Consider the following 16002-nt stretch of genomic DNA (forward strand, 5'->3'; position numbering starts at 1 on the left):
TATATATATATGTGTATGGAATTAAATCAACAGGTGAGATGAATAAAATATATAAAAAAAAATTCATTTATTTTGATGGTGAATAAATAATAAAAGTATTCTTTTATTATTTTTAGAGATAGAATCATTAATTTATGAATTTATTTTATTTCTTTTAGACAAAAAAAATGAATTTTATTTTGATATTTAATTGAAAGTTAGTGTATTTATGAAAGTTAATATACCTAAAGGATATTTCTACTATATAAAATGAGTTTTATGATTTCAATATGAAATTTAATTGTTGTTAATTAAGTTTTATTTATTTTTATTATTTTAAAATGAAGGTAATTAATGATTAATAATGATATGAAAATTTAAAATAGAATTTAATTCAACAAGTTTATAAATGAAATAAAATATTTTAGTAAAATAGGATCAAAACAATGGTTTGTAATGTGTTACTTTTCCTTTCACCAAGTAAAAATACTGCTTTAAAAAAAATCTATGTTAAATCATCTAATTGTTAAAATTAGCTGCTGGTATTCGTATACGAAAATATTTCAATAAAATTGCATAAAATTAGGATGAGAAAAAAAAAATTCTTTAAAGAAGCATTATCATAATGATGAAATTGCAGGATTAATTACGTGAGTTAAAAAAAATAATCGGCCACTACTATTCTGCGTTTCCAAAATTTGAATTCTTATTGTTTGCAACAAAGCCATAAGAATGAAACCATAGATAGTAAAAATATGGCATTTTAAAGACTTTGAGGAGGTATAACTTTTAGGGGAGGGAATTTTACACATGCAATTTTAGCTTTCTATTTTCAATGGTGTAAAATATTTGTAAGCATGTCCACAAATAAGGGGATGAACGGACGGAAGTTATAAGCACTTTTTTAAAAAATTTTTTTGTGATAGAATACAAGAATATAACACAATAATGTTACGTACCCTTGAGATAATATTTTATTTGTTTTTTTGAAAAAAAAAATCAAGGTAAATTTTTAAATTTTTAAAATTGAAATAGAATTTAAATTTTAAAATGAGTGATAACAAGAATTTTTCAGTATTATATGTAAAATATAATCTGACCATTGGTGCAGTGGTTATGGCACCGGTCCTTTGTCCGAAGGGTCTGGGGTTCAAACCCCGGTCAGGTCACTATAAAAATTATATTCAATATTATATAACTTAATATGCAATACTAATAAATATGATACAAGTAATTTTCAAATATTTATAATATTCGATACTAAAAAAACTAAGAAAAATAAACAGTAAATATTAATAACCTCAAATAATTAATATAAATAAAACTACGGCAGGCTAGTCACCTACCTAGCTAACTCTCTATGACTATAGAAACTAGGGCATGATAGATATCATGCACTAGCCCTATACTCCTCCTAGGAGTGAAGAAGGACAAAAAAAAAAAAAAAAAATATGTAAAATATAATCTGACCATTGGTGCAGTGGTTATGGCACCGGTCCTTTATCCGAAGGGTCTGGGGTTCAAACCTCGGTCAGGTCACTATAAAAATTATATTCAATATTATTATAACTTAATATACTATAAATTATATAATAAAATTATATAATAAATATCATACAAGTAATTTTCAAATATTCATAATATTCGATATTAAAAAAACTAAGAAAAATAAACAGTAAATATTAATAATCTCAAACAATTGTAATATAAATAAAACTATGGCAGGCTAGTCACCTGCTTAAGCTTAGTTAACTGTATGTTCTGTAAAATTTATTAGGAGTTAATAAAAAGGAAGTGAATAAGGAAAAAAAATATATATAAAATATGCTATGTAAAATATGCCTTAATTAGATATATAGCTATAGGTACCCTTTTTTTGAAAAACTACGGCTTTAACAATTTTCAAAGGAATATGGTTCTCAAAATAGTAAAATTAATTTCCGCTTTATAACTCCTACTATACCAGATAAAAGTATTTTGTTTAATGAATAACAAATTTACTCTTAATTTGGTCTTGCGGTGCCTATGCACCTACTGACTGTGAAATATAATTAAAATATTCCTGTCATTATCCTTTTTGCGTTCTATACTAGATAAAAAGTATAATCCTTTTTAAAATTACAGAATATTAAAACTTATTACACTGTTTTGGTTTTCCTATAATTATATTAAATAATTTCACGCAACGACATCATAAAGAAAAATTATTTTTCATAAACACAAAAACAGAAAGTTTATTTAAGTTGAAATAAAAATCAGCATCCTTTCATAGAGTGTAAAAAATATATACGAGTAGCATTCAAATTGAAATAAAATCCCAAAGAAAAAAATTATTTCTTAAAATCTTTGATATTAATTAAATTTTATCATTTCAAGAAACATAATTATCATAAAAAATATTAACAATAGTGTGAAAAGAACAAAGTAAATCGAAAACAAAAAGTCATTTTTACTGACTGTGAGAAATTAAGAAAGAAAAATAAATTTGTAAATTTAATTATGAGGTTAATGGCAGTAATTATAAGGATATTACAAAAGTAAATTAAATATTATCCGTTTTGTGTCCTTTCTGATTTAATGATAGATATTTGACCTCTTAATTAGCACTGAAGAAATGAACAATGGTAAAAATCATTTTTAATGGTAACAGGATATTACATAGAAGTTGTTAATAAATGTAAAATTGAGATTCAATTGTTGTACCTTATTATAACTATTAAACATTTTTAGTTCGCGTCATAAATTTTTGTACAAATCAAATTCAAGAAAGTCATATTCAGCTGGTGTAGGTAACTTAGAAATATTATACCCTATACATTTATATATATTCTTGTAAATCTTTAAATGTGGAAATATTTCTCCAAGCTCCATTGTTGAACAAGATCTTGTCTTGTTCAACAATAAAATTCCAAATTAAAATTTAAATCTGTATAGGAAAAGCTACACAAAAATTTGACATATAAACCAAATTTCTTACCAAATTTTATGAAGTTACCTCAATTACATTAAAATGTATTTTAAATTCACTTTTATGGTTGTATGACAGTATACAAGATGTAATTGAATTATTGGTTACAAACATTTATATTTTGTATTTAATTGAAAAAAGTTAAAATAATTTTTTTGAATTCCATAGAGGCTACTCGAACCCGTTATTCTAATTGGTTAAATTACAAAGAATAATTTCAAAAATTGAAGATTTTTTCAGAAAAGAAGCAATTTCAGGAGGGATCGGACGGACAAGGAAGTGCATACATATGTGGAAATTAACACCGAAATTTACGCTGAATAAGAATTTATTAGATACTTCTATATGTTTTAACTGGGCAGCCGACTCTTGTCAAATGGTTCCAAACTCTACACCAAAGTTAATATTTTCAATTTGCTTTACATTCACTACCAAGTGTTTAAGTAAGGTATAAAAATACATTTTAATTTTCAAGATTACAAAAAATATTGCCTATGGTTCGGCGAATGCTTATAACGAAATTTTTTTTTGTTGATAATATGCAAATAGTCTTAGCTATTAATTGAAAAATAATAGTATCAATTACTAAAAAATTAACATAAATTTAAAAAAAAAATTTTTAATTGTTTGCTTAAAATTGTCAAAGGAGAAAATATGAGAAAATATGTTGGACTTTAAGAACAATATTCTTCTAAGAAAAATATTTTCTAAGAAAATATAAGGGATACTTTTGAAAAATGATGATCCAAACTTCATGTTTCTACTATCACAAGAATAGTGAAGAAATTTTAAAAGTTACGTTGTTATTCAAAAGTTTTCTTTAGTTTATAATTACGTTACTTCCTTTTTTATTTTACACAAACTCAACTTTTGAAATTAGTTTTTGAATTACTCTAGAAAACAAGAAATTTAAGCATAATATTATATAGGTTATACTTTTATAGTTCTTGTAATTTTATATTCCAAGTGGCGTCTTTTTCCACAAAAAAAATCTTTTGTTTTCTTCCTCCTCCAAATAAAGAAAATTTCCTCCGTTTTTCTATCTATTCGTGTGTCTGGTTAGGATATTTCTACTTTTGAGACGGAAAAATGAAGTTGTATACAAATAGATCCATTAGAATGGATACATGTAGAAATTACATTTAGACTTTTTATTGCATCGAAACCACTAAAACATTTCCGACTTTACAAACGCAAAAAATACAGACTGAGTTGTTCCACCGCGATGCAATATCAAACAAAAAAATTATAAAAAATCTCTTAAAATTAACCATAAACAACCTGTCATTTTTTAAAATTTTTGAAATCAATTTTCTTGTAGTCAGTAAGGTGTAGGAGATTTAAATATTAGCAGTTTGCCGACATTTAAACGAAAATTTTTTTCCACCACCAAAGTTTACGTCTCTTGAAATACGTAAAATTTGAATTGTAAACATTTCAACAAAATCATCTTAATTTCAATTTTGTCATCCTAAATGTATGCAATAATTTGAATTATTCGGGTATAATGATTGAAATTATGTAAATTAAATAATGTAGTAAATTGCAAGTTTTTAAGAACAGTAGTTTCACTTAAAGCACTTAAAGTTCGAGGAAAAAGTGCTACTTTACACCACTGGAACCACTGGTATGATTGTACTTTATTTTAGTTTATTATTTTTAAGTGAAAAGTAAAACGAAATTTTTTTATTCAAATTTAATTCAATTTACACTAGTTGAGAAGCGTTTATTTTTTCTTCTTTGATTCCAAATAGCTCCTACTCTTTATTTTTGGTCTGCTCTTTACTTTAACTTTATTCATTAAACATTATCTTTTAAATATTATACAATATTTTATTTTCAGAAGCTCTTTTCATTTCTTAAGAGTGCTGCCTTTGTCAAGATATGTTTAATCAAAGATTAAGTAGGATATGGTGTCGCAAAATATAAATCAATTTACTAACGTGTTAATTTTTCGCTTTATAGAAATCTATACTATTCTTCTCATTCTTCTCATTTCAGCATTCTTAATTAAAAATTTTTTTTTTTCAATTTTCACATATAAGTTACTAAAGGTTTTTACAAAAGAACTCAAATTCACTTAAAATGCACTGATTTAAAATTTAGTGCTCTAGCTAAGTAAGTGACAATTATAATAAATTATTTATATTATAGCTAGTATAAGTCATAATTTTGATTTATTGCTATTAAAATTTCAAAATCTTGCTATTTAAAAAAAGGTTTTTTATGATATTGCTGCAACTTTCATAAATCTTTATGATAAATTGGAATTTTAATAAGGTACTTTATAGTTATTGCATATTAAAATATGCAAATAATTAACTTTAGTCATGTTTAGTCGCATGTTACTTTAACTTTTAAATAAATATAAATAATTATTTTTATATATACACATGTAGCATATCAATTCACACATACATTGTTTTACAATACAAAAATGTTTGAAAATAAATTTTTAAAAATATGCGTAAACTTTATTACGTCGAAATGTAATATATGCAATTATTACGATTTAATTAATTTTTCCAATAATTGTTATTAATATAAGGTGATTAAATTAAAAATTTTTTATAAAAAAAAATTTAAACTTATTCGTTTATACGTAAATGAAAATTTTCATTTCAATATTTTATGGATGGTCATCCATTTAATCGATTTAATTTCAAAGTAATGTAAAAATTATTTCCACTTAAACGCCAATTTTTGTATAAAACAAAAACAGTGAAATAAAGTTGCATATAAACAATTTTATGTATTTACATGTATGTAGGTCAGTGACTCGAGATTTATATATACTATTAAAATGTATGTAATTTAATTATTTTATGAGAAATAAAAAATTTTTTGCTGACATTCAAAAAAAATCTCATATTAATTTTTAATTTCCACGAAATAATCATTATGTTGTAAAAATGTATGTAATTTAAATTACCCAAATTAATGAATGTAAAAATTTTTACTGTTTACTGTTTACTTTTCTGGAAAAAAACATAATTGTATCATATGTATATGAGTTTAATTAAATAAATATTTTTAATTATTGCAAATAAAATTAGTGTACATTCAAGTCTGATGTAGTGCGAACATCGACCGCTTTATATATTTGTCGAGGGATGGTTACAATTTTAATTTTGTTTAGACATTAAATGTACTAAATTCAAAACATTTGTCAATTTATTAACTTATATTATATTTTGAAAAATAAGAAAGTCTCTTATAAAATCGTGCTAATGGGGTAATAATGGGAAGTAATTCAGGAAAAATGTTGCTCACTTTCGTAATTGATGAGTAATAAGGTGAAAGTAAGCTATTACGTTAGCTTTTGAACTATCTACATTATGGGATTTATAAGTATATGCTCAACATTCGAAACATCCTCAAAATAATGATTTAATTTTGTTCCTAGCATTAGCATCGCTTTAAGAATTATGCGTGTAAAGAGTATTTGGTTTTGAAAAATAAAATTTTGCAACCAATGTAGGACTTACTTACAAGATGGTGTTTCCCCATTCAAGTTCACTTTTTTCTGCAAAAATGTGTTGTTGTCTTAATGCTCTTAAAGAGATAGGCGCGCCGACACAAACAGGTGACATATTTTTGGATACCATAACATGCGATTGAAAATTAAGATACTAATTGATCTTTATCACAAATACCTTTTATTTTATCTACTATTTTCCATTTTAACAACATACAACGTTTCATAATTCAAGCTAGAATTATGAGATTCATTTCCGAAATTCTAGCTTAAATTAAAATTATCATACTTTAGTTAAACAAAAATTTTAGAACAGCACAAAGAGACAAAAATAATTGTTAAAAAAGTTATTGTTTCTCCATACTTCAATATGGTAATTTCTCTGCGATTGGAAAATTTTTTCGCTTTTATCACCGAATGTTTTGTTTTTAGCTTAGTAATAATCTTTTTTTTAAATTTTTCTAACACCGTTTGACTGTTATTCATGACGTTTGACTAATATTCAGTTTGTACTACAAATTGAATTTTATTTTAAATATATAATGATATGAAATCACCACAAATTTTGATATGGAATCACAAATATTTCACATGTTTTTCTAATTTATTCATATACAAAATGTGAATATACCGTTTAATATGGAAACGCATAAAAAAAAATTTATAAAATTCATTTTTTTTTTTCATTCAGAAACTTTCAAGGAATTTTTTAAGGTGTTTCTTGAGATAATATTTTTTTTATGATTTAATATAATCTCTCTATACATTCATTATAATCTCTCATTTTTTTTTTAATCTATGTCATTAATCTCATGTTTTATAAATCTCCATATTTCATTTCATCTTATATTTGGAATATTTGGAATTTGAATAAATTCAAAGTATGCCTTTGTTTTTTAAATTCAATATTGTTATTGATTGTAATCAAATTTACCTTAGAATTTGAACCAGAATTAAATTAATAACAACTGTACAAGAAGAAAAGTACTATAATGTTTGTTAGCATAATAATACAATTTTGATTTTAAGTTTGATTAATATTTCAGATTAATTCAGAATATTTAATGTTTAATGACATTGGTATTGAAATTAAAGTTACATAAACTGAACGCTCACTGTATATATTGATCGAAATATAATATTTTATTTGAACGTGATCACTTGAATCAAAAATTATTTTATTAAAAATAAATGATAATTTACCATAATAATATTTAATATACGGAAATAAAAAGATTTTATCTACTATTTTCAAAGTATACATATGGAATGTCTAGGTGAAAAAATGCATATTTTTTGTTACATACATAGAAAATACCAAAGTTGCAATTTCAAAAAAATTAAATTATTTTATTAAAATCAATAAACATGAAATATAAGCATAATTAGATTTAACTATTCGATCTATAACAAAATTTTGGATTTTCAATGTCATACAACTTATGTATACACACTTGAGATTCTCTGTGAGATTAAAATGTTCAAATTTTATACATGTAGATACGTAATTGCATAATATGTTTGTCAGAGTGTATATTATGCAAGTTATTGTTGTTTCATTTTGTAGGCATAATCATTTTATATTATTCTTATTTCAAATTAATGATTTTTTTCCCACTATTCTATAGTGCAAAAGAAGATCTTATCAAAATTTTAATATTTTTTAGTTCCTCATTTTTAAAAATTTGTTTTTTTTTTTATTTGTTATTATTATTGTTATGTTTTTTTTTTGATAATTTGCTTGTTATTCTTTTTTGAATTTTTTGTATTACCTATTTTGTTTCGTTGTTCAATGTTTGACTAATTTTTTGTTGTGCGATGCACACATTCAAAGTCAATATTTTCATCTGTGCAGTGAGAGTGTGTTTATAACTAGTTACGGATTGCATTGCATACAATAATGGAGGTATTGTAACGGTATTTAATAATTTTAATAAATCGAGCTTTCTATGGTAGAGAAACGTTTTTTGCAATTACTGCTTGATTGTAAAATCGTTACTGGTCCTCTCACGCAACTAAACTGTTTCTTCAATTTAAATCGAGTGTGTTAACTAAAAATTGCAATTAAATTTGATTGCTTACATACAGTTGCATATATGCGCGCTTGTACATACAACTATAGAATAAAAATAAGCATTCAAAAAGATATAAAACTATAAAATTGCACGTCTGCCTCAGATTTTCCGAAATAATATCGATAAGACTTTGTTATACCCTATGTCGGGCGAATTTACTATATAATTAACGAAATTTTCTGAAATTTTATATTTGCTTAAATTGATAAAAACACAGATAGATTTATTAGAATTTATATTATTCAAAAAATGTACAATGCGTTCGGTTATGTGGCGAGCATGCCAGAAATTTTTTTCTGATTTGTTTTAATCTCTTATTTGTGTTTTCTCTTTTATTAATTGATAAAATAAAATAAAAATAACCAAAAAATTTTATTTTTCTGGTGGAATTTTTCTGGTGTTCAATTGTTACTATCCAAAACTTATAAAATATTATAGGTATATTATTATAGGTAAGGTATTTATTACATAGGGAAGATATTATTGGTAACATGGCACAAATGCGTATTCATTTATCTGAAGAAATATGAAAACATTAAAAATTCGTTAATTTAGTAATTATTCGATCTTTATAATTCTCCTCTAATTTTATCTCTAAGTTAGACTTCAATTAAAAGTTGTAAAAGCATTTTTATTGAAACTTTTGTATAAAATGTTGAGAGGAATGGTTATAGTAACTAAATTCAAAATATATTCTCGTTTCGTTTAGTGATGATATTAGTAGAGTTCCTTCGAAGGCTATTTTAATATTCCAAATGTATTTAATCGCATAGTATATACAAACTTCTCTTGCATATTTCAGTAATAGTTTGAAATATCAGGTATTGTAATACAAACTTATAGCTTCGTTTAAAAATTTTATACTAAATCAATAAATTTTAATTCATTCTATACCCATATTAATTCAATATACATATAAAATCTTATACGTTCTTTAAGCTTCAGTATAACGAACTGTATTTAACTATGATTATTTTATTAATACATAAATAAATTATAAAAAAATTATTAAATAACAAGATGAAAACGCTAAAACTATTTAAAATGAATCAATGAATTAAAAAAAAAACAAAGCTTTATTCAAATCACCCTGTAAAAATATTTATTACAATATTTATGATATTTTGTATTAATTTTCTAGAAATGAAATCAACATAAAAAAATTGATTTAATTTAATAACAATAATTACATTTAATATCGTTTAATTAGTGCAACAATTTAAATAGGACTAAAAAATAAAAAAGGAAGCGTTATGGAACCCAATCATAGGAATATTTGTGATTAAAATAAATTTGTGGTAAGTGATAGCTTTAAAATTTTATGTGGAGGCAATTTGTAAACAATTTTATATTTTTATTTTTAGCAATATTATAACCTATAACCTAATTGGGTATGACTTGTTTTGGATTATTAGGTTATGACCTAATTTGGTAAACAAACACTTGAACATTGCAATTCAAAAAAAATATAATGTCTTAAGCTTTAGCGCTAAATTCTGCTTTGATGTATATCCAAACGTTCGGCTGTGCAATCGAACGATAACTCTGAAATGAACTCAAAGGTGAATACAATTACATCTTTTGTATAAATATATCTTAAAAACTTCAATTGAATAATTACAATGTTTCGGATACCGCACCATACAGCTCTAAAATATAATTAGTAAAGATGTATGACACTGCTTGAACTTAGGCTGTGTTTAATTATAGCTCAAATATAGATATTATGCTAAATATTTTAGCGAAATGGCTTGTCGGATTCGGACAGCTGTCACATATCACTACAAGCTTATTTTAAATATTTCGAAAATAAGTTTTTATATTTAGATTATCATATTATGTGTGTACGATATAATTTAGGCGGTAAATGTCGAATGAAACATTTTTATACTTGTTATTTTTCTCTAGTGTTTTATTTTTTAAAATAATAATATTCAAATAAATATAAACAAATACTTCGTTTCGTTGTCGTATGGCGGTTTTTCATATAGCCTTCCATTCTCAACTTATGGTATGTAATGTAGTTACTTGGGTTTTATTGATTCGAATTTCTTACAGGGTGAATCCGAGTAACTTAAGATCGTTCGAAATTTTTAATGTTACGCATGGTAGTACGGAATATAGGATGCACATGAGCCAATGAAGCGTACGTTGACCAATAAATCGATATGTATTCGTTTGCTCTTTGTACGAATATAAGTAAAAGGCTGCTTAAGGCCTGACTGTACGATAGCATTGATTTTGTTTAATTTATATTCTTAGTTAATGAGACGCTTTCTATTAACTCACCGCACAGTAATTGTATACGTTTGGTTTTGTTCATTTAATTTTTAATTTACACTTTAATATTCAATTAACTATAAATTCCCCATTTTTCCTTCCCCATTCCTGGTTTCTTACCTTTCCGTCTATGAAAGATGACGATTTTAGTTAAAATAACTGATAGCCACGTTTGATGATTAAGTGACGTTTATTTTGCTATCATAATTGCTTATACAAGGCAATAGTCTTACATATTAAGTATACAAACACAAATTGAGATATTCATTTAAATTCGAAAAATTGAATCTAACTAAAAAAAAAGCAACTCTAACCATAAACATATTTACAACTACACAAAACCTTGACTTTTAAATTGCAATAATATCGTAAAAAAATATCGTATATATTATAATAAAATAATTCAGCTTATGATTTTTAATTGCTGAACTTTGTATTAATATTAGTATAGAGTAATATTATTGCAATTTTTGCAAAAATCGATTATGTTTGTAAAAAAATTAACAGCTTAATTGCATAATTGTATACGATCATACAGTTGCATGTATACACCCTTGAATATAAATCTATGGAATACAAATAAACAATAAAACAGTTTCAAAACTAAAAAATTGCCGATCTGTCTGAGCCCTAATAAAACTATAAATCATAAATAAAATAAACTATGCTATAAAATAAACTATGCGCGTTCAACTATGACATTAAACACGTATGCATTATATATGCATATTAAAATACATAATACTTTAATAAAATTTTTTTTTAAATATAAAATTCTTTAAATAATTTAAATTAATTCTATAATAATAACAATAAAATGTATATATTAGAATAAAAATGTGCATAATTTAAATAAAATTTTACTCATATGTTTTAAAACTAGTTTTAAGATGACTAATGATTATTACAATGGCAACGTGCACGTGGTCGGCTTTCGAATAAATTTCATGTGTCTATATACCTATGTATGTATATAAGTCTATATGAATTAATTTTTTTATTTCTTTTTACTATCCCAACCATCTGTTAACAATTTTTTGAATTAAAAAAATAAAAAAAAATTTTTTTAATTTTAAATGTCACTATCATTGTAAGTGACTTTTGTTTTTGTTTTAATCGTAGTATTTATTATTTTTTTTTTTTTTTTTTTTAATTTTTGTGCATAGAAGCACATGCATGCGTGATAAAAAAACAAGTAAGCAAATAAAAAAAAACAAACATTTTTTTTTATAGTATTTGCTGTGACGTGTGCGCGCGCGGCATAACTAAAATTCTTATTAAATTTTTAGTAGTAATTTTAAACAAAAAAAAAAAGAAAAATCAATTATTTTTCAAATTTTTATATTTAAACAATTAATTAGCAAATAACTTATATTTATGTGTAAAAGCTTTATTTTTCAAAATAAAATAAAATAAAGTCAAAGAAAAAAAAAAATAATAACAACAAAAAAATTACATCTTATAAGAAACTTGAACTTAGAATATGTTCACCTTGAAAACCTGTGTTTTATCATCTAATTCAACAAAAAAAAAAAAAAAAAAATTCACGGTACTGCAGTTTATTTAAATTTTTTTTTTTTTTTGTAATAATATTTATATAAAAGTTAAGACTAATCTTCAGAATTGATTCAGTTCTATTTTGTGCCTAACACTGGGCATATACTGTGAAAAAATAAAAAAAAATTAATTTTTAGTTTTAAAAAATTAAAAAAAATAAAAATTAGACAAAAAAAATGAAATCTATATTATTTGGTTGTTTATTGTTAATTATAAGTGTTTCAGCAAATGATAAACGTAAATAAATTAAAAATAAAAAATAATTAAAACAAAAAAATAAAAAATAAATAAAAATTTAATTTAAAAATAAATATTTTTAATTTAATTAAATTTGTTTTTTTTTTTTTTGGTTTTCATTTTAAACTGTGAATCATTTCGTTTGGAAAACAGCAAGCTTTTTCAATCCTTGCTCTATGAATGATGCCGATACTAGCAGTTGTGTAGCTGAAAATATTGAACGTATTATTAAATTAGGAAAAAATGGTATGTTAAAATTTTATTCATAATATTTTTTACTTAAATTTGCTTAAATATTGCATTTACGGCTAAAAATTAAATCCAATTAAACTATTGAATGAACTAAACAATATTGTATTGTAAATCACGAGTGATTTTAGATATTTATTATGAATTTCCATTCTACTTATATAAAATTATTATGGTATGTAGCCTATAATACAATTTTCTTGTTTCAACTACAAATTTTTCTCAGTACAATATTTCCCTCTTTCTTTTAATTCTTTAATGCTTAAGGGCTTGAGTATTATGGAATTAAAATAATTTTCAATTGTTTGATATATGAAACGATAAACTCTTAACTTTGTACTTTCAATCTAGAAAGTAATATTAATTATTTTGAGAAAAAAAAAATTTAACTGATTAAAAAGCTTGTGAATGCATTTGAAGTTATCGGTTAAAAGTTAAAATTAGTAGGTTATTGCAAAATTTTATATATTTTCAAAAATTTTCTGTAACGCATTCTTATATTATAACATACTCGTATAGTCCGAAATGAGATCGATTAAATCCATTATATGAAATTTTAAGAAAATATCGGTTAAAAATTATATAAATAGAAGCTAGTAACAAGTCTATTCTTGGATATAGACCTGCCCTATAATAGTTATAGTCGAGTAAAGCATGCTCTCTACTAATAAAATTCAAATATAGAATTATACAGCAAACTAGTCATTTGCCAAAGAATTTTTTAAATATCTATATAAAAAAGACAATATCATAAAATTTCGATCAGTTTATGCTTCACGTTCTTAAGCACAAATTTATATCGGGTAAATTATAGAATAATATTAATTATGATTTAATTTCCATATTCGATTATATAATTTATATACAATAATTATTATTTATGTTTTTAAAGGATTTGAACTACAAGATATCCCAGCAATAGATCCAGTATTTATAGATTCAGCACAAACACCAGATTCATCAGCAGCAGTTACACTTAAACAAAAATTCACAAACTTTACATTTAGTGGTGTCTCTGATATGAAAATTATTGATATTAAGTAAAATATTTTATATTTCCAATAATAAATTTGCATATCAAAAAATAATTTTTTTTACAGAACAAATTTTGTTGATAAATGTCAAATAAAAGTGAAAAATTCATTACCAAAAGCTATAATTAAAGGTGATTATGAAGCAAATGGACGTTTACTTCTATTTCAAGTTCAGGGTGCTGATAAATTTGAAGTTATAATGAATAAAATAAAAGTTGGAACAATAATTAATTGTGAATTTTATGAAAAAGATAATGAAAAATATTTTAAAATTTTAAATATTAAATTTCAATTACGTCCTGAAAATGGTCATATGAGTTTTCCAAATATTATACATAATAATAAAGAATTATCACAGACTGTAAATGATTTATTAAATGAAAATTTCTTAGATATTTTCAATGAATTTAAATCAACAATACAAGAAAAATTAGAAGAAAAATTTTCAATTATAGCAAATAAAATTATAGGTGATCATCCAGTTAAAGAATTATTTAAAGTTGAATAGATTATTAAATTTTAGCATTATTATTTGTAAATATAGACTTAATGAAAAATAATATGTTGATTAAATAAATAATATATATTTTGTTATATTGACATGTATTTGATATTGTGTATATTTTTAAGTTCTATAGTTTTCGGAAAAAAATTATCTGAACATTAAAATGTGAACTACATATTATAAATTTTATTCTAAACCATAATAGTGGTAACTCATTTTGTTGGTAAAAATAAAATAATAATCTCTTATATTCGGTTTCAATTCGAAAAATTGTGAATATTAATCATACTGTTCCTTATAATTTAGTTTTCTAATGTCCCATTATCTCCCTTAAATGAAATAAATTTAGTTTATTTTTTAAAGATTTTAAGAAATTGAAATATAATGAAAATTTAATAATAATACCGATGTAAAATTTTTTTATTTCAGAAATTAAATAGAAAAAATTTAATTTGGACAAGACACAATTAAAAAATTCAAAGAGTAGATAATCCAAATAGGTTTATTCTTATATACAATTTCATAAAGCGCTATTTTGTCATATTAGATTTTTTAACATTTGAAACCCGGCAATGAAAACATTGAAATTAATTTTTTTCGAATTTTGGTTGTGTTTACTTAACAAAATTCTTAACATCACAGAACTTCCTGCATAACAGAATGAATGCCTCTTGACAGTATTGAATTTTATCTATGTTGAGCTTTCGATTTTGAGTAAAGGTTCAATAGAAATTTAGAAAAGAATTAAATTATTTTTAAATCGAAAATAGATGATTATTTTCCAGTTGATAAAATTTAATTTTTAAAAAAAAGATCTTTTCAAGAAAAATTCTTAAAACTTCCTTACTATACAAGAAAAGGAAATATTGTGTATTTTGCGGAACTTCGAATATACAAAGATTTTTTTTTTAATTTGAATATACAATTTTTTTTTTTGTCTAAAATTCAGATTTCATTATTTTGACAAATCAATGATCACATTTACATTTTTATAAAAAAAATTGAAATTTTTTTTTGGTTTTTCATATAACATTTTCACATACCGCATTTACATTCATAAGTATATAAAAAAAAATCTATTTTTTATACAGTTTTCAGATTTAATAAATTCAAATTATATTTACCTGTTCTGGAGAGTAGGTACTACTAAAATATCTAAAATTATTAATAAAACCTAAAAGGAAAAGCAAAAACAAAGGTCTATAATAATATAATAAGTATATTTGTATATATATATATGTATATGTATACCCATGGACTTGTAATGCATACCACATATATCACTGTATAGGTCTTCTTTTGTAAAGAAAACAAATTGTCCCCCTATTCTATTCGGTAAAGATGGAAAAGTAAAAAAAATTTTTAAGTTTTTACTCTAAAAGGCAAAAAAAAATTTTTTTTTTATGGCAGAATTTATGGAAAGTAGGCTATAATTTTAACTGTGTTAGGTATAACGGTACTTTACGGTATGGTCTAGAATGGTATTGTAATAAGATTTTTAATAAACATACAATGAACAAACTTTTTTTTGAGAACTTTTTTTTTTCCCTTTCTTTTTAGTAATGGTATTAAAAGAGATGAATTAATAATTCCCTAGTATATATTTGACTTCACCACTATATATGGCACACTCTGTAAAT

The 16002-nt window shown here is 23.4% G+C and overlaps 1 protein-coding gene across 1 annotated transcript; it reads left to right on the forward strand.

The window, feature by feature from the left end:
• Positions 1 to 12411: 12411 nt before the first annotated feature.
• On the forward strand, positions 12412 to 14770 carry LOC129609719 (uncharacterized). The gene is made up of 4 exons (XM_055521828.1): positions 12412 to 12574; positions 12728 to 12820; positions 13716 to 13863; positions 13924 to 14770. Exons 1-4 carry the CDS (start codon positions 12514 to 12516, stop codon positions 14363 to 14365), a joined length of 744 nt encoding a protein of 247 aa, XP_055377803.1. The 5' UTR covers positions 12412 to 12513; the 3' UTR covers positions 14366 to 14770.
• Positions 14771 to 16002: the final 1232 nt, after the last annotated feature.

Source organism: Condylostylus longicornis, unplaced genomic scaffold (assembly GCF_029603195.1).
Source record: "Condylostylus longicornis isolate FDR11 unplaced genomic scaffold, ASM2960319v2 ptg000040l, whole genome shotgun sequence".
NCBI classification, from domain to species: domain Eukaryota; kingdom Metazoa; phylum Arthropoda; class Insecta; order Diptera; family Dolichopodidae; genus Condylostylus; species Condylostylus longicornis.

What these genes read in the sequence shown, in the direction of transcription:
- LOC129609719 (XM_055521828.1), top strand. Translation starts at nt 12,514, where the DNA reads ATGAAATCTATATTATTTGGTTGTTTATTGTTAATTATAAGTGTTTCA. An exon ending in TGTTTCAGCAAATGATAAAC is followed by an intron (nt 12,575 to 12,727) that starts GTAAATAAATTA and finishes TTTGGAAAACAG; the next exon opens with CAAGCTTTTTCAATCCTTGC. An exon ending in TATTAAATTAGGAAAAAATG is followed by an intron (nt 12,821 to 13,715) that starts GTATGTTAAAAT and finishes ATGTTTTTAAAG; the next exon opens with GATTTGAACTACAAGATATC.